General features: G+C 35.4%; 3 protein-coding genes and 1 long non-coding RNA gene across 7 annotated transcripts in view; 3 read left to right on the forward strand and 1 right to left on the reverse strand.

Annotated features, from left to right (window-relative positions):
• The window catches only part of LOC126912808 (uncharacterized), a 114,637-nt gene that overhangs the window by 17,834 nt on the left and 69,112 nt on the right, over positions 1-27,691 (forward strand). The gene's annotated exons all lie outside the window — the stretch shown is intronic.
• Positions 113-9,830, forward strand: LOC118269537 (uncharacterized). 4 transcript variants are annotated; one of them, XM_050706861.1, is made up of 11 exons: positions 113-262; positions 1,338-1,457; positions 2,738-3,002; positions 3,913-4,040; positions 4,814-4,956; positions 6,166-6,271; positions 7,469-7,947; positions 8,091-8,210; positions 8,292-8,366; positions 8,629-8,776; positions 9,574-9,830. In XM_050706861.1, the coding sequence occupies exons 6-11, from the start codon at positions 6,205-6,207 to the stop codon at positions 9,750-9,752; spliced, it is 1,068 nt and encodes a 355-aa protein (XP_050562818.1). In that variant the 5' UTR covers positions 113-262; positions 1,338-1,457; positions 2,738-3,002; positions 3,913-4,040; positions 4,814-4,956; positions 6,166-6,204; the 3' UTR covers positions 9,753-9,830. The 4 variants fall into 4 exon arrangements, 3 of the variants coding, with proteins under 3 accessions (XP_050562818.1, XP_050562819.1, XP_050562820.1); XM_050706862.1 differs by lacking the exon at positions 3,913-4,040; XR_007707452.1 differs by lacking the exons at positions 7,469-7,947; positions 8,629-8,776; positions 9,574-9,830 and having other exon boundaries at positions 8,292-8,308.
• On the reverse strand, positions 12,596-15,036 carry LOC118269539 (uncharacterized). The gene is made up of 5 exons (XM_035584673.2): positions 14,954-15,036; positions 14,174-14,425; positions 13,687-13,895; positions 13,298-13,447; positions 12,596-12,776 (listed from the first exon to the last, which is right to left on the reverse strand). The coding sequence occupies exons 1-5, from the start codon at positions 14,961-14,963 to the stop codon at positions 12,657-12,659; spliced, it is 741 nt and encodes a 246-aa protein (XP_035440566.2). The 5' UTR covers positions 14,964-15,036; the 3' UTR covers positions 12,596-12,656.
• Positions 18,920-27,342, forward strand: LOC118269540 (leukocyte receptor cluster member 8 homolog). The gene is made up of 5 exons (XM_035584676.2): positions 18,920-19,092; positions 22,954-23,247; positions 23,869-24,080; positions 26,338-26,487; positions 26,862-27,342. Exons 1-5 carry the CDS (start codon positions 19,083-19,085, stop codon positions 26,946-26,948), a joined length of 753 nt encoding a protein of 250 aa, XP_035440569.1. The 5' UTR covers positions 18,920-19,082; the 3' UTR covers positions 26,949-27,342.

A 27,691-nucleotide genomic window follows, 5' to 3' on the forward strand; every position in this document is an offset into this window, starting at 1 on the left:
AAGTTGTCGACTATTCTGCCAGTGTCGAGTATTTTCCTACAATTGTTACTCTTTGAACAAGACAGAAGTCTGTGTCAATGTCATCAAGACAATGATTGTTGTGAGACAACAATCGGAATATCAATAAATGAACAAATTCGAGTAGCAATGAAATTATTTCGATAATAAATTAGTGATACAGTTTAACAGTACATAAAACCTGCATCGGAGACCAGTAAAATAAAATGCCTTTATGAAAATTGGATGGAGAAACGAAAATGTGGTAGGTAATTGAGGTTTTCAAACTTTACATAATTTTACTGGATACGACTACTCTTTATCCTACGTACGAATCTAATAAGGATTGAATAAGATAAAGTGCTCTTATATTCCAAGACAACGAACAATCTAATGTTAACGAACTTTGATAAGTGCAGACCCATATCTGTTGACCGACTATTTATATAGAGTTACTACAGTTCACAGCACATGTTGTGTATGTAATTATACTTAGTAAAACATTCATAGAAACATTATACAAGATACTTTATGCTCTAAAGGATCATTTCAGCCGATTTACACCTCAAGGCGGAATATGAAACTAACAACAGTTATTCTTGTAAATATAAAAAAAGGTACGAGTAAGTTTACAGCGAGTCCGAGAATAAATAATATCATGTAAACAATAGCCAACTGGTCACGGACTATTTTATTTTGAAGTTTTATGTGTTAGTAATCATTCTTTACGTGGCGTGGTGCGTCTACAATATCAAATTAAACCATCAGATATTGTTAGAAGTCATAAAGCTACGGCAATTGGATTCCGGGCTAACCGCTATATGATTAGATTTAGTATAGTTTTTTTATAGTATAAGCCGGTAAACGAGCAGTCCGATCACCTGATGGTAAGAAATCGCTGCCGCTCATGGGCACCTAAAACTGCAGAGGTGTTAGAAATGCATTGCCGGCCTTTTGGGGGTTAGGAATTTAAGGGGTTGTTGGGGAATCTGGGATTGGGATTCACACAACGAAACACAACGCAAGCGTTTCACGTTAGTTCCGTGTGAAACTGTGGTATCCACCATTTGTGCCGACGTATGTTCTCCCACACTTTGTACTAGTTTTGCTTTACTAATGGCTTGAAACTTTTAATATGAATAAAAGACCAAAGACCAAAAGACCAAAAGACCAAGAGAAGAAAAGAAGATATGACAGACAGACATGACGAATCTATAACGGTTCCGTTTTTGCCATTTGGCTACGGAACCCTAAAAACACATGATAAAACAAACGACTACTTTCGCATTATTTATTAATATTGATAATATAAAGGTAATTATTTAATTCGTGTATTTCAGTTGCATCTGCAACCTCTTTTGGCAAGGAGCAATTTTGGGGGCTTTTTTTCTTTTTCTCATACTCACTGGAGCAATGATACTTGGGACAATAGAATGGGTATCAGGAGCTCATCCTCCTGCGTAAGTATCTACTTCAATTTTCTTTTTACTGTTGACTAACTAATAGACATATAACGCGTTCGCTGTTACATATTTGATTTTTCCAGGATAAAAGGTATCCTATTTTATGCCCAGGATAATAAGGTATAATTATACCAAGTTTCATCGAAATCGAAGCTTTAGTTTTCACGTGATACCTGAACATACAGACAGACAGACAGACAGACGAAAAAAATTAATCACATATTTGGGTTTGGTATTGCTCCAGTAACACCTGCTATTTATTTTTTCAACATTTTCAATGTACAGAATTGACCTCTCTACAGATTTTTTATAAGTACTTACAGATAGATTTTCGTTCAATAGACGTGGTGCTTGTGGGCGAGTGCCTAATGATTTAGTTACAAACGTCGTTATATTACGACGATGTGGGTTCGAGTCAAAAGTTTGTATTTCCTTTACTATGTTGCCTTTTTTATTTTATTTTTGTTATCTGTATAATTCAATCAGACTATAAAAGAAACAGATGGTGAATAAAACAATATTTTTTTTTTTGCAAATAATATATTTTATACTAGCGACCCGCCCCGGCTTCGCATGGGTGCAATGCTGATACCAAATACTATAATAACCTTCCGAGAGAAGTACGTCTAATTCAAAGTTATCCTGTATATAAAATACTCCCCCCAGTAGTAGTTTAACACAGAAATATTATTGTGGACCTCTTTTGTAAAACGAATAAAAAGTCACGATGTATAAGTTGCATTTTCTGCTATGAACACTCTTGAGATGTGCTATATACAATGTGATAGGGATAGGACTTCTAACCCGTTAAGGTTGAGTACTACACCTAATTTTATCGACAAAAAAAAATGGGGTGTTGAACCCCCAATTGAAAATATTGAAAAATTGCGGTAAAAATAATTCAGAAATGTGTTTTTTTTTTATTTCTACGACGCATACAACCTTTGATATCACATAAAGTAAAAATTATTAAAATATACACAATTTTTAGAGGGAGGGGGTTCAACCCCCCATATTATTATTTTTTTGTCGATAAAATTAGATGTAGTACACAGCCTTAACGGGTTAGAAGTCCCACCCCTATCACATTGTATATTTTTTAATGGTTCTCAACTATATAGGAATCACTTCCTAAAACATGACCTTCGGTTGTATGTCTACATAATATTTTACACAGATTATTAATTTATCCGAATTCTGCTTTCTATAACTTGTTAGGTATTGTTACGATTTGTCGGGTTTTACATAATTACTATCGCTAACTTTTTTTTTTGCAGAAGAAGAAGGATGGAAGATGATAAGTCACAAATATTCAAGGAGTTTATGACGGAAGAGTCTCCAATAGATAAGTCAAAAATAATCAACGAGCTTTTGAAAGAGAAGTCGGCAATAGATAGGTTCTTTTATAAACCACCAAACTTTAATTCGACTTCCACAAATTAACTCAAAGGACACTGCAAAATAAATGTACGGAGTCTGGACCCACCCCTTAATAGAACTTTTCAAAAAGAGCAATAGTTACTCATATACCTATGGTCAAATGTTAGTATGTTCGGAGATACGAGTCCTAAAATCATCTCTGATCTCAGTATTTTTATTATGGATATTGCATAAGATTTTCATATTATTTTTATAGACATTTTTTCTCCTAATATTACGATCATATGAGATACCTGATTGGCTCGTTGCTAAATAATATCACGTATATAAATCGATCTCTAAGGTTAAGCTGTACGTGCTAAGGTTTGGTTTTGGATGGGTGATATTAAACTGCCTTCTTAGTACAAGTAGTAGTACTAGTAGTAGAAGTAGTAGGGATGTAAAAGTTGGTGCTGCACACTGACCTCCCGAGCGGCGTCAGCGTGGTTTGCTGACGCTGACGATGCGCTGGTGCTAGCACACGGGAGGTCGCACGAGGTGGCGGCCGACCGATAATGAGTGACGCTGAGTGTCGGAGCGAAACTCCACTGCCGTGCCAGATTAGTGCGTGGTAGGATGAGCAACGACTGTTGCAACCGTGGGCTGGGCTCGCTGGAGAAGGAGTGGTCACCGTCTCCGATCACATCCCTAAGGACACGGTGGTACTCGGTCCATGCAGGGCATACCGCTACTGTATGCTCTACCGTGTCCTCCGGGTGTTCGTCGCAATGACGACACCCAGGCATTCCTTCCGCCGAATCCGAAACAGGTACCTACCAAAGCTTTTGTGTGCAGCAACTGCGTCAAGCGGTAGCTGAGGACAGAGGGGAATTACCGCTGTAATTACAGCGCTCGGGATTCTCATAGAAACGTGTAAGTCCATGAAAGGACTTGCTTCGTACAAACTAAAGAACTGAGTTAAAAAAACAACAACTTAAAGTACCAACTACATAACGTATAATTTTGTTCTAAATTGATTATACACTTATTCTGTTTTATTAGGTACATTTTAATATGAATATTTTTATTTTAGGCAGTATTATTGTGGCTTTTACTTTATTGGTCTTTATTTTATGGATACTTTTTTTATAATAAAAGCATGTGCTCTAACTGTCACCTGTCAATATAAAAATCAAAATGTCAAAACTGTTGTATTATTCTGTAAGTACTTACTTGTTATTATAAGAGTTGATTGTTTTTCGATGATGCGTAGTAGATTATAACATTTCTAATGAAACCCTATAAACATCGGCTTCGGCACTGTTATTAGAATACAAAAAAAAAAACAGTTTTCATTATTACGATACTGTTTTGCGAGGCATTTGCCAGCTGTGGATGCAGCATAACAGAGAATTCGAAAATCTAAACTGAATAACAAAAACTTTATCGCACGCTGAGTGTAAGAGATTCCTGGAACGCATGCCATAGAGTCCTTCTCTACATGAGATAGTGTTCCATTTTTTCATTACTAGGCACGCAAATTAGATATCGTATTATAAGGTTAAGATTTTTCAGGGAACTATGTTGTTTGATCTTTTGCAATTGTGAAGGAGTCCCTTAGTAGACTCGTACTTGTCGGAGTGATGACAAGTATTTTTTTGTTTCATTGTCATCACACGGCTTTAGGGAGCTTTCCACCAGAGATATGCTCAAAGTCAAAGTCTAACCATTTATTCCAATTAAAGCATATACCATCAAAAACATCCTGTAAAAAAGCCCAAGTCTCGCACCTCAGTTTTCTACCGTAAAAAGTTGTGAGATCCATGTAATACCAAGTCGGTTATTTCATTTAGTCCCTACTTAAGGGACATTCTGTCTTACGTTATAATGTAAATTTTATTGCTATCATTTCAATATTACATTTATTTTACGTTTTAAATAAAATAAATCGACTTGATCATCGCACACGGTATTTATGCTTATGATTTTTGCAGACCAACGGCATTGAGATGTTGCGTATTTTTCTTTGACCTTCATCAAATATCCAGGTCTCTCTCTACAAACATTTCGAAGCCCGGTTGGATCGTGGAGAAAGTATATTCTTGTGGGCGAGTATTCCAGGAGCTTTCAAACTATTGTAAGTTAGATATACTTTAATAATAATTATTACATTATCCAAGGGGTATACAATGTGATAGGGGTGAGACTTCTAACCCGTTAAGGCTGAATACTACATCTATTTTTATCGACAAAAAATAATAATATGGGGGGTTGAACCCCTCATTGAAAAAATTGAAAAATAGTGATTTTTTCGGTAAAAATAATTCACAAATGGTTTTTTTTCTCACCAAAACATTATCAAACATATGAAAAAAGTAATGAATTAGTTAGCCAAGGTTATTAGCTACCGTTTGTCGTTTTTTTTTGTTTCTACGACGCATACAACCTTTGATATCAAAAAAAGTAAGAAAAATATTAAAATAGCCATAACTTTTAGGGGGACCACTTCGACCCAGGACTTTTGTCGATAAAATTAGGTGTAGAACTCAGCCTTAACGGGTTAGAAGTTTCGCCCCTATCACATTGTATAGCAAACCAGTTATATTCCATTATAATAAGACAAGAATTTAAAAACCGGTTCTATCAATATTACTTGACAGCTGGTAAATGTTAGTTTTGGGAATAAAACAATGAGTAATTATTTATCATTTATTTGAGTCAAAACCTTACAAAATGTTTATGTTGGTATCATATTCATTCATTCATTTGGTATTTATATATACATATATATATTTGTTACTAGTCATTTTAAAACACCTTTGAAATACTTACTTCTAAAATAGTAAAAAGTAAGAACGGTGCAGGTTGCGGGAGTTGTCGACTGCCCGCGAGTAGAGACGATGAGCCGAGCACGTGCGACATGCATACGACATGTTTTTTTTTTCAATATTTACAGTTCCTATGACGTAAATCATATTTAAGATTTACTAAGTTAATAATAGTGGTTAAAGTTTTAATCACATAATTGTTCAGCATTTTTTTATGGAATAGGTGGCAAACGAGCAAACTGGTCACTTGATGGTAAGTGATCAGCGCCGCCCATGGACACCCGCAACACCAGAGGAGTCACAGGTGCGTTGCCGGCCTTTTAAAAAGGAGTATGCTTTTTTTTGAAGAGTTTAACCAATAAGAGTTGGTAAATCTTAGCGTTTACTGAAACATTTTATAGTAACATATTTATAAGTAGATGAATGATAGCAGTACAAGGGTAAATCTTAAGATTGACCGGTAATATTTAATTTAAATGTTTTTAAATTTTATTTTCAATCTGTTAATTTTATTCCAGCAACAAGTCGACTGTTCAAATAATCAGCTTAGTAGTGGCATGTCTACTTACTTTACTTGCAGGTGTCTGCATATGGTATTTCTGGCCAATTCCTGTGGATTGAATGGTAAATACTACTAACTGCTAAAATAGTACTTTCATTCACGTGATAGTCATTATTTTTTAACACATTGACCCACACTTTGGAACGAGCGCCTAACTTCACTGACGGACAGACTGACGGACAATTCAATTTGACGTTTCAAAAGTGCCTAATTTAGGATAAATTGAAATAAATGCTTTGACTTTGACTTTGACCCACTCTTGAATTTTTTCGGTGTGATTACAATAATACAATGTTACATACACATCACACCCGGAACAACAATTTATGAATTACACAAAGAGTTTTACCGTGCTGGAATTGGACCCATAGCACGTTATGCAACCAGTACTGCCAATAATCGTACGTTTAAATAATTATTTTTAAACATAATCGTAAACCTTTTCACTTCACATTGACGCATAGTCGATTGGACAACTAGACCCGATTGCTGTGCAACGTGTCACGGGTCGGACTCCGGCACAAAATTAAGTGAATCAGAATTTGTTGTAATGGGTGTTGGTTTAATGTATACGTTAAATTAGTTTTGTAAACACACAGGAGAAAGTCCAATGAAAAACAACTTTTACTGTACTTTCTTTACTCAAATTTTCATTGCTTTAATTCTAATTATAATTTTAACAAAGAAACGTTATATATACAGATTAATGTTGTGTAATATTATTAAATCCCAACATACGTACTTACAGACGTGCACACAATGTGTATTATGTAAAATTATTTTACTTTCATTTCACTACCTATCCTTATAGTTAGATGGTATCGGTATAACGACTTCGACAACTTATAATCAACTTCACATTAATGAAATTCAAACTCAATTGATATTACTTGTATGTCTTATGACTTATGATACCGAGAAGGAATATTCAATATTATTTAGTAAGAGGTATTGGAGGAAAGTTGGCCTGTGAACGACAATGTTCTACGTACAAGATTTCCAAGTACAAAGAAATAACAAAATATTTTCCGTCTCGGAAACAAGTGATAATACGTTCAGTGTAATTATCTGCAAGAATAATGTGAAGAAAAATACATCGAAATATTCTCTAGTGGTTGCTGCTAAACCTCTGAATTACTTTATGTCCTTGTTCGGATCCAAATTGGTATCTTATAAGAAAAATGAGATACTTAGTGTAACACTCTTCAATAAACTTTACGCATTATTTCTTATCGCAGTCCATCTATTTATTATTTTAGCAATATTTAAACCACGAAGCTGGATAGATACAAGATCTGATGTTCCACTTAACATATTGACAAAAACATTTGGAATATTATCCATTATTGAAGGCGACTATTCTATTTTCTGTATCGCCATTTTTAATTCACAATATTTTGTGAAACTTTTCAAGAAATTGGATGAACTTGATACTGTTTTTCATGTTTCAAAAGCAGTTTTTATAAGAAGACGGATTTTGTCAACATTTTTGGTAATTCTACCATTAGGGCAGTTGCTAAGCACATTTTGGTTGAGAAAGTTTAATATACAAAATATTGGTGCACACATAAATTTCTTTTTTCTCATGTTACAAGGATCGATTTTTTACTTTGTCATTGTGAATATATATGTAAAACTTCTCATGCTAAACGCTCTTCTGATAAAAATAGTGCAAAGTACGATGTCAAAACAAAGGGAGATAATATTTAAAGATACTATATGTGATTGGATTATCAAGGTAATTGTTTGTACTAAATTTGACAAGATTTCATGATGATAAATATTCCATCCCTCAGAAGGACATGATGCAATTCAAAAGCAGTTTAGTTAAAAGCAACTAAGCCTCAAGTAATTGTATATAACTAAATAATCCCATTACAGAGTGTTTGTGTGGAACCTAAACTAGTAAGAATATATCAATATTCCTGGTTTGAACTGATGCAAATTTATGACAAACTAGCTGATTGCATTCATCTTTTCAATGAAATATATTGTGGTCAGGTAAATATTATAGATATTATAAAATTCAGATTATAGTGCATCATTTAATTTCTAATTTTAATAATAAAAAATTGGTTTCAGATATTTGTTATGTACAATACATGGTTATTGGGTACATTATTGACAATTTGTCGGTCGTTATCGCCTTCCCTTAAAGTAAGCTATCTGTCAACTCATACGAGTTTCGAGTTTCTATTTTATTAACTTACTACTTTCACTGATCCGCATCGCACGGACCGCATCATCGGCAATGCGTACGATGTGGGCCTGTGGACGCTTACCTTAAGTCGGTCCACACCAGACGAATTGTGTTCGGCTGGTGCTCCGCTCGTACTAGGCTTTCTAGGCGTAGACCCGTAAAAATGATACCGGTTTTTAATACTAAACATTTTAATAATTTGATCATTTTCCTTTTCAGTACTCTGAAATATTTCTCAGTGATTTATTTCTATATTCTTGTATTAACGGTCGACCTCTATTCTTGGCCACCATATCTGAGATGTTCATAAGAGAGAGGAAGAAAACTGTTGAAGTACTTTTACACGTGTTACGATTGCACAACGAAGGTAAGTATGGTGTTCTGTGATATTAATTTTTGTAAAGTATGGGTGATCGAACGCTTCATAAACTTTTGGTTATTTCCTAAAACTGCTACTATTATTATTGTCATCGAGCGATAAACAGTGACTATCACCATTCTTTAAAGAAGACATCCCTATCCAGCAGCTGTCCTCTTCCAGAGCTGCGGACTACCTAGCGGGTTTACCGGGGCTCCGACTCGAAAAGCAGGAGTAGGAACGGGGTGGTTTTTAGTCAGTAAGAGTCTGATACTACCTCGCGGATCGCCCAAGGCGGGAGAAGCCATTGGATGATTCTCCCCCTTCAAAAAAAGCAGCTGTCCTCTTCCAAGCTAATAACGATGATTTCAAAGTACAATCGACCATAATTATAATAGTTAACAACTAACTATTCTTTAAAAATAAATTGCGTCTTTTGGTAAAAACACTATGTATGAGATAATAATATAAGTTATATTATGTATAACCTGTTCTCCCTGCTTCCCTGCTTTTCTTTTGATTTTTTCCTGAATGTTCTTTGCTATAAACCTTACGGAGCCCGAGACCTTTCCAAAGAATGCAAAACCGTGGAAATTGGTTCGTGCCTTCATGAGTTATAGCGTCAGGAAGGAAAACCCGACTTATTTTTATATTATAGATTGCCATCGACCAACTGTTGTTCTAGTTATATTAAATTTTTTTAACCTTTTATGACCTTGAATCTTGTGATTTTTTGCTATGGTACCTACTACCTCTAGAAACTTTACCTATTCATGTTAAAAACAAATAATTCCTCTTCTTTCCAGATGATCAACTCTTTAATCAAATAAAAACTATTTTAATGTTGGTTAAAACTCGCGAACTGGAAATATCGGCAAATGTCTTCAGTATCAATGTACCAACTGTTATGAACTTTGCTGGTCGAATCATATCGTATACGGTTCTCATGATCCAATATTTTTACAGCCATGATCATCCAAAATAAAAATCATTTGTAATTTAATTAATTAGACAAAAATCATTGAATAATGTTTCGAGGTTCTCGTAAAGTATTAATAGCCTATTTTATTTTAAGTTAAGAACACTAAATAAATGTTTTTTAAATTCTGTATTTTTCATTTAAAAGTCCCTCGTTGATGTATCGAACGGTTGAATATTTAGTGTTATTTCTTTACTTAATCTTTATTTGGTATTACTATTTTTTTAATACCTTGTCTATATTGGTAACTCTACAATGGTGTTAACCTTAAATTACATGGAATAAAACTTAAAAAGGGGAACCTTAAATTTTCTTTACCGCTTCAATTTTTATTAGGTAGTCTCTAATAGGGATTGCAATCCGGTCCGGCGGATCCGGTAATCCGGCGGATCCGGCGTGTTTTTGGACCTACCGGATCCGGTGAGTCGGCGCCGGATCCGGTGGCGGATCCGGTAAAGCAAAAAATACACGATTTCAATACCTAACCGAAAGAGAAATAAAATTCTGAGCTCAATATAAGTTCACAATGCGATTGTGTAGTCGTGTATTATTAACTTATTACTTGTTCAGTCAGAATATTTACCTGCTTTTTTTTGTTAAATTCAGAACGGAAATGTTTATGTATCTAGGGTATAGAGGGAAAGTTAATGCTAACTAAAACAGAAACAGATTATGAGAAAATATTTAAAAAAGAAATGACTGCGTATGAAGTAGAAGGAGTAAAATGGAAAACACATTTCGCTGATCTACAGTTACTTGATGGCGATTAGGCAAAACAGTGTTGAGGCAGAAATGGCCTTTTCTGCCGCAGGTTATATTTGTAGTGCCATCAGAAGCAGACTAGGAGGACAGTACAATAAACACTATTTGTTTTCTTAGATCGTTTTTTCAGGCACAGAAATAATTTTAATTTGAATTTTGCATTGCAGAAAATAAATGCTTCTTGTTTTGTTTCTTAGGATTATGAACTGAAGTTGTTGATTTTATAAGTACAAATTTAAAAGACTGTTTTGTTATATAACTGTGTAGATTATTAATAAGAGTTTAATAGTATTATTATTACTTAAGTACTTTCAGATACTTACATAGATAGGTACAGCAATAAGTGAGAGTCAGACTGATTACTTTATTATTAAAAATAGTTTCATAATTTGATTTAGTACAAATAGTACCAAAAATTACAATTAATACCAAAAAATATAATTAAAAGTGATTTTATTTTCCATAAATACGTATTTTATTTTCTTTTTATACATTATTATCAAAACTATAAACCACTAAATACTAGGCCCTAAGTAACTTTAAAATCCGGCCGGATCCGTCCGGATCCGGCCGGATTAGCATCAATCCGGTGAATTCCGGCCGGATTGAAAATCATACCGGATTGCAATCCCTAGTCTCTAAAACCTTTTCATAAACCTGAGAAAATAATATGCTGAAATCGCATCAAAATCGATTCGGCCAATCGCGAGATAATCGCGCACTAACATACATACATAAAGGTCAAACTGAGAACCTCTATTTTTTTTAAGTCGGTTATAAAGAAAAAGCGTCATAGTTGGTAGATGTATTTCCTCTGAGAGTTATAAAATCTCAGACAAAATATAAAGTCTCAGAGTACTTACACATAAATGCAACAATGTTCAACAATACACTCGAGATTGTTCTTCGTACATATATGACATTTTTATTTTATCAAACTTTAGCGTATTATTATATTACTATTTTATTTTCAAAAAAAAAAATATTTCATATTATAGTGACAGAAAGACTGTCTCATTGTTGGTGTCCCAAGTCGTAAACAAAATTATATTATAACCTAAGTACGTTACTGTGACCTGTGCGTGCGTGCGGCGCGTCTTGTTCTGCGCGCGCCTCAAAGAGCCATCAGACCACTACAGGCCCAGTAGGGCTGATCCCTGATCCGGAGCTGCGGACTACCTAACGGGTTTACCGGGTCTCCGGCTCGAAGGGCAGAAGTAGGAACGGAGTGGTTTTTGGTTAGTAAGAATCTGACACTCCCTCTCGCCTCGCCTAAGGCGGGAGAAGTCATTGGATGATTTCCCCCTTAAAAAAAAAAAAGTACGTAAGTTACTGTAATTTGCGCTGGACTGATCTAGTCAAATTGGCTTCGGGAAACCCTGTGTCAGACTGCGATAGACAGTCCACAAACAGGGACTGACTGCCTCGTTGGTCGAATAGTTAAAAGTGCGACTGCCGGGCAAGAGGTCTCGGGTTCGATTCCTGGGTCGGGCGAAGAATTACTGGGCTTTTTTCGGTTTTTCGAAAATTTCTCAGTGGTAGCACGGAGTCTGGAAATGTGCCTGGTTTATGGCAATAGGCTCACCACCTATTACATGGGACTTACAACATAAATTGTGAAAAGTGGGTGTACACAGTGGCATTACGTGCCATAATGTGCACCTCTGCCTACCCCTTCGGGGATTAAAGGCGTGACGATATGTATGTATGTATGTATTCCAGTATTTTACACCAGCGCCCTCTTTAATTTTTTATCCAAACTGTTACCTCCACGTTGATAAGTTGTTTACTAACTCTCTTTATTAGTTCTAGTAACTCAAACTAGATGGTGCTGCTAACTAAAAAAATAATACTGAAAATTGTTAGAGTAATTTTTCAGTATTTAAGGTATTCACATTTAAATGTAAGGAATATTTAAATCGACAATGAATTGCTGAAAAGCAAATAATTAAATATTTTTCTGATGATAGTATTATGGTAGATTACAATGTTACTGCCTCGTTGGTCGAGTGGTCACAAGTGCGATGGTCGTGTGCGATGGGACGTTTAATCGTATACCATAAATATTGTCTTTCAATAAAACAGCCTTGAAATTTGACTGACGGACTAAATACTTTTTTTAATTTTCATACCCCGACATCATCCCTATTACACACATGGACAAGTACACAGGTGGACAACATTTACGGCGCACAATACTTCATATTCTGTGTGGTCTGCTTCTCTTCCGTAGAATGGAATATACAGCTTTTGATAACTGGGATGAATCTGAAAAGAGAAATTTTGGAACAAATTATTTTTCCGTATCAAATACCGAAGAGTCTTATTTTATTAGGTAAGTAGATACCATTATTTTATAAAACCTATGAACAGATTGGAAGTGTTTCTTTTTTTTAAATAAAAATGCGAAGGTTTGTAAGTTTTAAGGGATTGACATATTTGGAACAAAAGTAGTCTAAAATAACACGTAGGCGGACGAAACCTTCTTCGTACGAGAAGAGGCCTTTGGTCAGCAGTAGCCACTTATAGGCTGTTGATGTGTGGGTGAAGCCGCTTGCAGACGCTAATCTATACTAATACTAATTATATAGCTGAAGAGTTTGTTTGTTTAAACGCTCTAATATCAGAAACTACTGGTCTGATTTGAATAATTCGTTTTGTATTGGATAGCGCATTTATCGAGGAAGGTTATAGGCTATAAATCATCACGCCACGATCAATAGGAGCCGAGCAGAGCGGGTGAAACCGCGCGGAAGTAGCTAGTTATGTATACTTGTAAAATGGATTACCTTTCCAGGCGTCTGTGATCCTTCCTGAAAAGCCCTGCCGACATACAGAGGCTCTCCATTAGCAGTTCTGCCAGCTACAATGGCAGTTGGAGGAACATGTCCATTACGGCCCACCTGCCACATTATCCTCTCTGGGCGAGCGCAACATACCTGCAAGCGAGAACATTTCATTAACGGCGCATTCCAATAACCTACCGATCGGTAGATTTGCCTACCAGAGGTAGAATTTTGACACATTTTGTATGGAGCTTATGTCAAAATTCTACCGCTGGTAGGCAAATCTACCGATCGGTAGGTTATTGGAATGCGCCGCAAAGATAACGTATTTGAAACTGCCTCGTTGGTCGAGTCGTTGCAACTTAGATAGGATATTTTAAATGAATACATACCTCGAACTCCTTAACGGCATGTTCACCAGCCCATCCAACATAAGCGGCCTTATGAGTCAAAACTAGTTTGCCAGGAATCAGATGGCCTTCGTACTTGCCTCTGATAACCCAGAGTGCGCTACCGTTATGTTTCTCAAATCCAGCAACTACAGCACGATCACTAAGCTTATGAACATCATTAGCGTTAGAAGTGACCCATTCCACAGCAGCTGAAATGTAACAATAATAAAATATAATAAGGTTTTTATTAAATTACTAGCAAACCCGGCGAACTCCGTTTCGCCAGGAGCAACTCTTTGTGTGATCCACAAATTGTTGTTGTGGGTCTGGGTGTGATGTGTATGTGAACTTGTATGTTTGTAAACGCACCCACGATACAGGAGAAATTACGAGGGTGGGAGAACGTGTTAAGAAAAACCTCTGTACACTACCACCCAAAGCGGGAGAAGCCATAGGATAAATTTCCCCCATAAAAAAAATATCTTACGTCCACAACATTTCACTGGGGGCGCGATGTTAAGGCAGCAATGTGGTACTTGTAGTGGTACTGGTAGCCATTCAGCCAATATTTTTTTACAACTATGGCATTTGTTTTCATTATGAATTGCTGATGGGAGCGCTTGTCCACTACCACTAGCAGGCGAGTCTATACCAATATTGTTGGAGGTTGGCCCAAGTGTTGGAGCAACATTTATCTGCCAAAACATATGCTGGTCAGTTGGCTGGTTCTGTCCCGGGTCTGAAATAAAATAACCATAGCTGAACACACGTCAACCAACGTAAGTCAGACATACAAATTCCAAATATATATTTTTTAAATGTTTAAGCCGAAGAAGGGAATGTTCCAAAAAACGCTACGTTAAAAAGCGGATCAAAATCTTAAAACAAACAAAGAGTACTTAAACTGAAATCCAAAAAATAAATATATAGTGTAAAATAAGTAATATTATAACAGTTAATATTCAAGCGTAAAGAATTTCTACGATCGTTAGTTCAGGGGGTGAGTCGATTAAAATTTTTAACAGATTAAAAAAAGGAGGAGGTTTTCAATTCGTACTACATTTAATTTTGTAACTTTTGTAATCTAACTAATTTATTAAAAAAAAAACTGTGAAATAAACAATATTAGAAATAGTAGACAGCGGTGCACATTACGGCACGTAACGCTATACAATGTACTCCTACTTTTCACTATTTGTGTTATAAGTCCCATATAATTGGGGGTGAGACTGGTGTTAGTACCTATACTGTGACTTACTGTACTTACTATTAAACATCTTGGTATCTTATTACAAATCACAGCACTAATTAGCTCAATACTTAGCACTAGACACAACCGCTAGTTACAAACGTTTGATGCACAATAAATAAAGAAATGGAAAGTACGTACTTTTAAAGAAATGACTGCCCCACCAAAATTCTGGATATTTTGGTTGGCATGTCACCAAGCGTATTTCCCACTAAGCAGTTACGGTCTTCCTAGCGGGTTATCCAGGAGTAGGAACGTAGTTTTTAGGGTTCCGTAGCCAAATGGCAAAAAACGGAACCCTTATAGATTCGTCATGTCTGTCTGTCTGTCCGTCTGTCCGTCTGTCCGTCTGTCCGTCCGTCCGTCCGTCCGTCCGTCCGTCCGTCCGTCCGTCCGTCCGTCCGTATGTCACAGCCATTTATTTCCGAAACTGTTGGGCCTACATAGTTGAAACTCTGTAGGTTGATGTATTTCGATAACCGCTATTCGAATTTTGAATAAAATAACGGGTGTCCCAATAAGAACGCAAGATTTAAATTTGGCGGCATTCGAAGTATCATTGTTTGACATTTGAACAAGTGTTATTTTTTGTTAGTATAAGGTACAAGGTTAGTAAAAATGGAGCGCTACACGATTAAAAATGAGCCAGGTCAAGCGCAAACAGTCAATCATGGTGTTCGGTATCGTAAAATGATAACCAGTCTTTTAGTACCTCGAAATGAAGAAATGGCTTTGGAGGGAATGTGGTTTCAACAAGATAGCACCATATGTCATACAACCAGAGAAACAATTAAATTGCTGCATCAGTCATGTCCCGGTCGTGTTATTTCACGTTTTGGAGACCAGAATTGGCCGCCTAGATCATGTGATTTATCACCATTAGACTTTTTTCTTTGGGGTTTCTTAAAGTCGATGGTTTTTGCGAATAAGCCGACGACGACTCAAGCCTTAAAAAGGAAATTGGACGCTGTATTAAGGAAATGCCGCAGCATTTATGCAAAACGGTCATTGAAAATTTCATTGAAAGATAGCGTATGTTTCAGCAAACCAGCGGTAGCCATCTGCCCGATGTATTGTTCCATAGATAACCTCATCCTCTCTACTTTAAGATATTATAAAGCTTTCACGATTTTTTTAAAAATATCTGCGTTTTATTTAAAATTTAAATCTTGCGTTCTTGTTGGGACACCCTATATATTAAATTTAAAAATTAAAGGGGGGCCCCCATACATGGAACTGATCAAAAAAAAATTTTTTTCAGGTAACATTACCGTGATGGGTGTCTATGGATAGGTCTTTAAAAAAGGCATTAAGGTTCCTACAACCATTTTTCGTCAAAATCAACCGATTGAAAGATAGACGCTTCCAAAGTGGAAAAAATAATGTCTCCCCCTCTAACTTTTTAAATAAAAGAGAGTGAGAAAACTAAAAAAAATATATGCTGTAGATTTCAATAGAAACTTACAACGAAAATTAGTTTGAATGAGATATCATTATTCGTTTTTAAGAAATTAAACATTTTCATAAACCGCCAATATAACTTTGTCGTTCACGTTCATACAAACAATATGTAAAACCAAGTTATTTTATAACTTTTATAATATTATGTCATCTACTTGCTGTTACGGAACCCTTCATGGGCGAGTCCGACTCGCACTTGTTAGTTAGTAAGAGTCTGACACTACCTCTCGCCTAGACCGAGCCGTGATTCACCCCTTTTAAAAAAAACGATGATGATAATAAAGATAGAACAAACATCTAAATAAACTTTATCCAAAATTGATTTTATCTTCTTCCTCAACCAACTATAGGAGTATATCGTATATTGTGCGAGCAAGCAATGAATTTATTAAACTCTGTAAAGAATTTTTATTTGATCCATTTAACAGTCCTTAATGTATGTATTAATTTGAGCAACATTATGGGTTGCCTATAGTTTAATTTTATCGTAACTAATATTAGTAAATTTAATAGCACTTTAATTGTGTTGACATGCTTTTATATTTTCTACTTGTGAAAATCTATAATTGGCTTTTTGTCACTTTAAACCACATTCTTTAATCAAATTGTGCAGCTATTGGTTTTCTATATCTATACTATATAATGTGGTGTGGCCTTACATCTCGACTCGTGTGAGTCGGTATTTCACAATCCTCCCGCCCTGTGACCCTCAAGGAAGAGGAGGGTCGCGCACCCTATCTAAGTATACAACGTGTAACAAAATACCCATATACATCAAGAAGCACTGAAGACTACGGGTTGAATAGAATCTCTATACAAAGTTTCATATCAAATCATACAAACGTGTCACAACACTTCAGGGTTCATTCGCTAGTATAACGAAACATTTTTTCTGTCAATCTGATCGCCTAGTATCTGTCTATGTACGGTACCTGATTTTGATTCGCGCGGCGGCGGTATTTAAAATATTCATAACTTGGTACCATGAAAACATGAGTTTTATGTTATCTAGAAACCGTGCAATTGATATGTGTACCCCTTTTTTGTTATTTGTTACACGTTGTATAGTTTTTAGTAGTAGTGTTCTCCAAAACTTTACTGAGGATGGTGGTTGTGTGAATAGCTGCCTGTTTTCTGCCTGTTTTTGGATGATGTGGATGTTAATGTTGGAGTCTAACTATATGCAATATTTGTGGATGATGTAGCTACCATTCGGGACGCTCCTATGACTATGGGTCCGACTTGTATGGTTTGTTCCATAATCGGGTTATTTCCTTTTGTAATGAATGATATTTACTTATTTTTTCTATTTATTTGGCTACTATATTGTAATCTACATTTTATATTATAATGCCCGTCCGTGTAGTTTAAAATTTTGGCATTGTTTTGTTTTTCCTTAAAATTGTTGGCATATTGTGTTGCCGGGAATCCCGACACGGAATTTCGCCAATACAACGTTTTGGAATCTCATCCGCTAAAATTAAACTGTCAATGCAATCGGCACCTGATTCACTTTATGCTGAGGACTCCTCAAGTATTTGTACAATCGCAGTACCTATTTTTGCCAGCAACGAACTCGATTTGGTCAGGATTTCTCTCCTATTCACTAGTTGGTAACTCAAAATGTCTGGTCAAAATGTATCTTTTTTCAACAACCCTTAGATGCAACAATGATAATATATATCTCTTTTCTAAGGATGATTCCGTGATCAAAACCTTAATAATAATTATAGTCTATATTTTACATTAGCGCCCTCTATGAAATTATATCAGAACTATTTCATCGTTATAGTATTGTATAAGACTCCTTCGGTGATATTTCGACGCGCCAACTCGTCACGTTTTGAGCTGTACTTCGTTTGTTAGTTCAAGTAATTAGCGCTAGATGGCGTAACTGGTGAATTACATTTTCAAGGACCGGTGAATTATTTTCACGCAATATTGTTTCAATAGGTACTTTCATCGGTTGCTAAGTTTATAATGATAAACTAATGAAGAATTTAGTTAGTATTTCTTTTAGCTACCTAAATATTTCAGATTGTTAAACCTGTTACAGTTTAAAACCAAATTTAAACCAATTTTCAGTAGCTGCTGATCTGCTGAAAAACCTAAAAATGTCTTGTGAGTGATGAAAATGAAATATTCGATTTTTTTTTTAATATTCTCTGCTATTTTCAGTGAAGTATTACATTCCAAATAGCATTTACTATTAGTAATACATATTATTTATCATTTATTCTAGACACTAACTAAATTTCTGCCTTTACTCCTCCTGAGTTAAAGTAACAAGCTTGTGAGTAGGTACACTCAAGTGTACCTACTTACACTTGAGTGTACCTACTACACTAAGGCAACCAAACACCTCAAAATTAATGGGAAATCTAGTCATTTTCCAACATTCCCAACTATTTAATTGTAACGGAACATGATGTAGATTTTATATATGAATATCTATATTATGTGTCTTCCCTCTCTAACCAAGCGTCACAGTGGCGCCATCTGACGCGCCGCCATTTTGAATAGTAAACTGAGAGGCCGCGTCCGCCGCGTCTCGTCATTCATTCCATTCTATTTATTTTGTTATTGCGTATCGCCCGTGCCGACCCGACGCCGGTAGTCGTGTCCAGTACTAGTGAGTTATAACACGTTCGTTCGTTAGTGCAGTGATTTATAAAACAATCCCAAGATGTCTGGATGTAAGTGGCTTTTTTATTACAATATCTTAACTGTTTCTTATTAATATTTAATTCAATGTTCAGTTTAACAATAAAGAGAATGTAACAAAAACAAACAAGTTGGTTGTCATGTGATATTGTGCGAACTACCGGTATTGAAGAGCGTGTGTATTTCAAAATATTTTTATTCTAAGTTGTTAGGTATTTATAGACAGTTTCAGCGTCGAAATTTACTAATTATTTACCGTATGTACATAATTACGTTACGGACTGGTTGTTCATAAAAGTGAAACTCGTACTTAAATCTAAGAAGGTTAAGGCTTAATATTGCATAATTTTTACATCATTTTCCTTTGCTGCATTGTTATGATGTTTCCTAGATAACATGAATAGGTAGGGTATTTAAAATATATTCAGGTAAAACCTTAAGTAAATTAGGTAGGCGTCCCGTCCGTTAATATGAACATCAATTTAGCACTGCTTAGCTATGCGGAAGAGTTAAGGTCCTATTTGATATTTATTGTATGCGAAACTATCGCAAATTGAGCCTTATTGATATTTTACCTTAAAATATAACAATTAAGACTTGAATCAACAATTTTCTTACAATAAGAACCAGTTAATGAGTTTAGTTTTAAGATAAAGTTTTATCTTGTCACGTTTTATGAGATTTACTCAATGAGATAATGAATCTGACACGGCCTTGTGACTAATAACATTTTAATTACGCCCCCAAACAGAATACTAACAATAAATACCTATATAACTAAACACTACCAAATAACACTACCTAACGAGAATTTTTATTTTATTTTTTCTTTATTTTAGTTGTAAGTTAGTTTTTATTCCTTCTTTTTTAGGTATTTTTAAGTTGTAAATAATGTGTAAGTGATCATTGTAAATCTTACTACCAAATTGAGATAATTATAACTATAAAATGTTTGTTTATTTGCATTGAAATTTCTCCGCAGCGGCTTTCCAATGTTTGTTAGATAACAGCATCGTAGTGGGACTACCGAAGTCACGCCTACCATAACACTTTCACAACGCTATTGTTGATTGCAAAATGTAAACAAAACGATGTTCCTGTTACGACAAACTGTCTTTTTTATGGAATAAGCTTGTAAACGAGCAGCCGGAACACCTGATAGTAAGCAATCGCATCGGCGATTGCGTTTCTGATCACAGCGAACATCAGAGGCGTTACAAGTGCGTTGCAGGTATTTAGGAGGTTAGGACTTGAAGGGTTGTTGGGACAAAGGGGATTGGGAAGGAGGGTATTTGGGCCTCCGGTAACCTCACTCATACAGCAAAAAACAAAGCAAGCCTTGTTTCACGTCGGTTTTCTGTGAAGCCGTGGTATCACTCTGGTCAAGCCGACCCATTCGTACCGAAGCATGGCTCTCCCACCCTTGATACTGTTGCATATTATCGCTGACTATGCCTACAGTGTCCATATTCTAGTCCTTCATTCTATCGTGTACTCATAGTGCCCTTATGCTAGTTATTGCCAGTTAAATGGTCAGAATAACTCAAAGATGACCCAGCATAGTTATAGGTTCTACGCACCCCTGCCGCCATAGTCTGGAGCTGATGGAGACAATTTGTTCGATCCGATTCCAGGATGATCACGATCCTCACTCATTAGGAAATGGCTAGTGAGAGATGAGAGAGGATGATAATTTCATGGACAAAGAAGAAGTAAATAGTTAATAGTATTATGAGAGAGGAAGACCTGTTCTGCTGTAGGTTATGTTGATAATTATGATAGTGATAATGATGACAGACTGGGATGATCATCATCTCAAGTATTTGATAGTTCTTTCCTATTATATTACTTAAATTGACGAAAACTATTGGAGCACAACACTATTTGATAATAACGACAATTTAATGAGAGATAAGAGTGTAAAAAGATAACTCAAATATGTAAATATTATGGCATACATACGTTACGGTACTTTAATTAACATTAGGCTGCAGCTCCTTTAAAAAGTAAAAATTATATTAAACTATTTTGAAAGAAAGGTTTCTTAAGACAAATTTCGCCTCGAGGTAGAAGCAACAGGTTCGGACTATGACCTTGACACTGCTTAAAGAAAAGCAAAATAACTGTACCTAAAGGTCTGTATAATATAAAAGCAGGTTTTATCTAAGGTGCTCAATGCTCATTCATCTTACTTAATAGTGGAAAATTTTAAAGATATGTATTTCTTTCTCTTTCACACACAAATCTAGCTTTACCAATACATAACATTACATAACTTCACACCTGTCTCCCATGGGGGCAGGCAGAGACAATGGACCGCTAATTGATACGAATCTTACATACCTTTCGCTTCATCAGTCTTTTCATGCATGCTCGTCTGTTAAAGTTACTTTTAATTTAGCCCTTTTTTAATATATCCCGTCTGGGGCTTTACCAATCTAGATGAGAAATGGGCATTTAAAAGTTTACCCGCGATAAAAATACTTTGGCTCGTGTTAGTTTCTTTATCCCAGACAAGTCTTTTCTTCTGTGTCCTGGAGGCGTCTAACCACATTACTTTCAAACTTGGAAAAACAATTTGTAGACAAAAGACTAACTAATGTTTGCTTTCCATAAAGCAAAAGTTACTTAATACGTAGTAAATATATAGGAAACATAGACAGAGGCTTTAGAAAGATCAGTTGTAGTTAACTTAAAATAAATACGCAAGAAATGGGATGATACATAAAGTCAGTAGCAAGATACTATGATTACTATAGAATGATGTAACAACTATATATTCGAAGTTCGGAGCGATCGTCCTTGGGAACAGATTGTCGGAATGTAGGAAGTCTAATCAGTTACTATAATTGCCAGACTATGCAGACATCGCCTTTGTCATCTTGGCAAAAAATCCAAATTAACTAAACTTTGAAAATTATCGTAACTACAAAAATAGTTATGTGATACAATAATCAACACAAATTGAGATCTATTTTATTTATAAACGTAGATATTATCTATTCGGGATGGTAACTAATATAAGACAATTACTTATAATCGTCTTAACTATTACAATTTATCTGCTAATATATACAAAGAGATTGTTATTATATTACTAAAATAGAAGGTTACCAACCGTTTTTATAATAATAACGGGAAAAAAATATAAAATGCTAATTATTACTCTGCAAAAAGTAAGTAGGCAGGACTCGATTTCCTGGTTTGCTGTTGATAAACTGAATTCCATAAATATTATAATTACCTACTATACTATGATATTAGCAATAGCAAAAATTGATCGAAATCATCAAATTCAATATTATTGTTGGATTTTTCAGAATTACGTAAAACATTTTTCGCATCAACAGCGTGTAGGTAAATAAACAAAACAATTTTAATTTATTCGGAATTAAATGTGTCACTTCAATGATATTCATGTCATCATAACGTATTTGAAACGATAGCAGAGATCTCTCTATCTCAAAGAATACGTTTTAGAAATTAAACAGTTGTATAATAGTCTTTTTTATTTACAAACGCTTATCTAAATTCCTGTATGCTTTCCACTTGTATGTTATTTTCAACACACTTCTATGTAGCTGACTACTTTCAACATAATTTTATATTTGGATCTGTGAGATCATCGATCTGTATACAAAAATCAACTAGGATTACCTAAAAATCCCAGTCACGCTATGAGTCCAAAAACAACGGACAAGACATGTTCTCAAATATGGGCCTTTGAAACCTACGTCAAAATTAATTACTCTTATTTTGGAACATCAATTTGTTACTAACGACGATTTTCACTTACCAGTCTATTAGCAGATTTAAATATGGTTCACCAACAGGTTTGTTTTTGTAAATAGCCTTTAGTCAATTTTTGTTCTCAAATTTTTGTTCTGTTTCAGATCCGTATGGAAACCCGGGGCAGTACCCACCGCCTCAACCGCAGATATACCCTCAGATATATAACTCTGTAAACGCCGCTGCTCCAATACCGGGCCAACCTGGTTTTGGTCAGCCTTTCCAGCCGCAATATCAGCCAACATTCGGATACCCTTACCAACCGGGTCAGGGCCAGGGTCCGCCTGGACAGCCACAGACATCACTGTCCTACCCCCCTACAGCTCCACCGGCGGTGCCAGGATTTGGCTACAACACGGTTCCAACTCCTCCCTTTAGCGGCCCTTCTCCTTATGGACGTAAGACTTTTTGAATGTTAAAGGCCAAATGCTTTCAATTTAACAGCATATGTTTAATACTAACCAATAGACTACCATTTCATCGAAGTAGGAGATCTAACAATGAGATATGCTACATATTCTGAATAGTAATAAGTATCTAAATGCCCCTTTAATTTAGTTATCCAATAATATCGACAGCGAACTAATATTCTAGGAATTTTAAAGACGCGAATCCAATCTCCGACAAAAAATAGATATTTTTAGCTCGAGCGAACTTTTTTCAAGGTCTATTAATATCTAGTGCATGCTTTGAAGCATTATTTTATTCTAATTGGTCTAGGGTAATTTGTCATCTGTTTAAAGGAGATCGGTAAATTTTGGCTTCTATGGACAAAACATCATTGATCATTATGATATCGTGCGAGCCATGCTTGATCACTTTTGACCGTTACTCAAAATCAAATGAGCGTTCTTGAAAACGATCGAGAAACCCCGACGTTTGATAGGTACTCGATTACTTTACTAAAAAACGATCGTGTCTCTATTCTTGAAGATTCATAGACTTTTAGATGAAAGAAATTTGTTAAAAACTTGAGTCCAATTATGTGTATTAATTTTAGTAAGTATATTTAATTGCAGCTGCTGTCGAATGGGTTCCTACTAACCCGAACGATGCTCAAGCGCTCAGTGATCGCGCTGTAGTTGGTGGATACGAGGGACATGATGGTAGCCCACTCTGGGTTATCAGGGCCAGATTTGAAGGCGATCTGATTCCTGGTAAATTGGCTGTGAAACATAGGGCCGCTTATGTCCCCTGGGGTGGAAATGAAAATAGCGTCAAGAACATTGAGGTTTGTAATTTTATTCTTTATTAATTGTTTCATTATTCTTTATTTATTATTCTTTTTTTATTCATTATTCTTTATTTATTATTCTTTATTTATTATTTGTTTCATTCTTTATATTTATTCTTAAATAAGTTTAGTGAGATTTTGTACCACATGACCTTTAGAGGAGGACTGATTTTAAAATAGGAAATTGGAAACTTCTTAAACATTGAGCAACAATCGTTTACAAAACAATTAATAGTAATGCCAGCTAATTAGAGTTTGAAAAACAGTTTAGTGACTCATTATTCCGTTGCATTGATAGCCACATCATTATCGAGTAATTATGCATAAGCATTCATGATTTTGCATGGTGTTTTGTAATTTTTTTTTTTTAATTTGGACCGGTAAACGAGCTGACGTATCACTTGATGGTAAGCAATCACCGCCGCCCAAAGACACTTAAAACACCAGAAGCATTACAAGTGCGTTGCCGGCCTTTTGGGGGTTTGGAATTTAACCCTTCGTATGTTTGGAACGTGGATCCACGCGAGACACAATGTGTTTTCTATTGTTGTCTTATATACGGCATACGAGAGGTTAAGGGTTGTTGGGGAATCGGGGATTGGGAAGGAGGGAATTGGGCCTTCGGTAACGTCACTCAGACAACGCAAGCGTTGTTTCACGTCGGTTTTCGGTGACTTACGTTACTGGATCTTACCGGATTTTCGTTTGTCCAAAGTATGGACCTTGATTTATTACAAATATTTTTTTCTTTTTTCGTCCTTTGTTACACACTGGACTGTATGAATAACACGATGACAAGTAGGTGTATTGTATACCTTTACCTTATTTTTGAAGGAAAATCTTTGTGAATTTTGTTCTTAAGAACGCCCACGTCTCTGTTACCATCTCAACGTGTTTATCGATCATGAGACCAAAATACTTCCATAATTTCCATAAGTATTCAATGTAGGGTTACTTGCGTGTTTACTGAATAAATACTTGTATTCTTTACTAGATTTTGTGAAGTCACTTTGGTATAATGCCAAACTCACCCGAAAGCAAAATAATACAATAGCTTCAATGTGTTTTTTTGTAGTCAGTGAAGATGGAAGTATTCTTAAAGCGGTAACTAAACACTTCTGTGAGAACCCTTCTGGTTGTAAAAATAATATACAGGATGTAAGCGGAACGCTCCCAAACGTCGCAAACAGGTGATGGTAAAAAACGTGTATTATTTAAAAAAAAAATAAAGAATTCAATGTTTATTTTAAGTAATAATATAGTTGTAATCTAATGCTGAATTTTAATATAGCATGAATAATACAAACACAAAAACGATTAAAATTATAAAAACATAAACAATTGGTGGCGTTTTTCGGGAGCGTTCCGCTTACACCCTGTATTATGTCTTTGCATATTTAAGCTTTAAGGGGAGGCCTTTGTTCAACAGTGGACGTCTTTCGGCTGATGATGATGATTATACTTAAGCATAATATGATTATGGATGTATGAATCTCGATTTGACACGGTTACACAAAATTACTTCTGATATAAATAAACGCCCAGTTATGACGAATGCAATGAGAAGAGATAAAACATTACAATTATATTAGTTATCAACTAAATCACTGAGTAAAACATAAAACTCGTAAAAGATTGACTCATTAATATTGTGAAATTGTTTAGTAGTTAATGCAACATTTTAATGAGTATGACGACGAACTAAATGAGTCAACGTAACTGTTTGAAATTGTGACGTACTTAATGTGAACTGACTATCACTTTGTTTATATACTTAGGTACTTATGTATGTGGGACTTTGTAATGTGACTCGGAGTAATGACGTGGTACGTGGTCTATAGTTATTGGTTGAATACATGCTAATTTGAAAACAAATGTCTGGTCAAAGGTGACTAGCTATCCAATTATAGTTTTACCTGGAACGCTTGGATTAAACTTTACATATTTCATTACCTACTTACTTAGCTATTTTCATCATGTTTGCTTTAACTTATTATGTTTATTTCTATACAATCTATGCATCCACGTGTAAACAGAAGTAAGACGTATCTTACGACGACGTTCCTCGGATTACCATTCAATTTGCACAAAAATCACATGGCCTTGAACAACTCAATCCACTTCTTCTCACATAACTACGTTACTACGTACTGCCCCCAATTTTGGCTATTCATGAGATCATCAAACAACTACTATTATTAGGTCTTGGTGAAAACCCGTGACGTTATTTGTTAATCTATTCTGTTTTCTACAGGTATGTTGCGCTCGCCCAGAGAGGATCAGGTGGCAGGAGACTGGGGATGGTAACATTCCCCAAAATGCTATTGTAGCTGGTAACACTGCTAATGGAGAGCCTCTGTACGTCGGCAGGGCTAGGGAGCAAGGATCGTTGACACCTGGAAAGGTAATTCTTTTAACGATTGTACTTATGGATTCTTGTCTAGTAATAAGTTGGTTCTCGACTTTACTTTTTTGGGATAAAGTCCAAAATCTGATGAAAAAAAATATGTCTGATTAGATTAGGTTAATGTAATGGTCTGTAATTTCTTATTTTGTATCTTCAGTGGTTTAGCATAATTCGATTTAAGATCGATATTTGTGTCATTTAATAAAAAAATCATTGGTTTCTAAACTTGATAATTAGGTATCTCCTTTATTGTTTTTGTAAGTACATTCATGGAGTTCATTTTTTTTTAAACAGTAGAAGTTATTAGACATTCCGACAACCTTGTCTAAGTATGTTAATTTGAAATATTAAACAGTGAATTCTTCTCGCAGGTACATCCCAGCCACAAAGTGCTGTACATCTCATTCGCCGGTAAAGAAGTACCCCACAAAGTATATGAAATACTTTGCGCTGCATAAATATAAATGAATGTTGTCTATCAATGTACACCGTAAATTTTGTGTAAGATTTTACAATTATACATGTTTGTACTAGTTTTTAAAGAACAAGGAAAGTATGAAGTCTGCTTTGTCGTAAGACAATAAAATGGTCTGATATTTCGCTAGAAGCTCATTGAATGAATTTATATGGATACGAATGTTTAAAGATCTATGTACATGTAATATAGGAGTCTCAAATGTTTTCGGTTTTTTTTTGTTATATTTTTATACTTTGTAATATTGTATTTTATTTGAGGTAGATATTATTGTGATTGTATTTTTAATGCTGTTTGTAATTAGCATTTACTCTTTGATTATGTGTACCGATGTACTTATTCCGAATTAGTGAGGAATAAATGGATGTTTCAATCAATTTTATTTTTTATTTCACTCCTTAGAAACGATACCGTATTAAAAGATATGTATATTGTGTATGGGAAACATGAAATCAATAATTCTTAAGACGATATCTCTTATTTATCTGTAGTTCCTCTATACCTATATTACAAAGACAAAAGTTTAGTTATTTATAATCCGGTAACCGAGCAGACGGATCACCTGATGGTGAGCAATCGCCGCGCCCCATGGACACCTGAAACACCAGAGACGTTACAAGTGCGTTGCCAGCCTTTTGGGGGTTAGGAATTTATGGGTTTTCTTTGGAGAATCGGGGATTGTGAAGATTGGGAAAGGTAATTGGGCCTCCGGTAACCTAGCCTCAC

The sequence above is a fragment of the Spodoptera frugiperda genome, chromosome 30 (assembly GCF_023101765.2).
Source record: "Spodoptera frugiperda isolate SF20-4 chromosome 30, AGI-APGP_CSIRO_Sfru_2.0, whole genome shotgun sequence".
Classification (NCBI taxonomy): Eukaryota; Metazoa; Arthropoda; class Insecta; order Lepidoptera; family Noctuidae; genus Spodoptera; species Spodoptera frugiperda.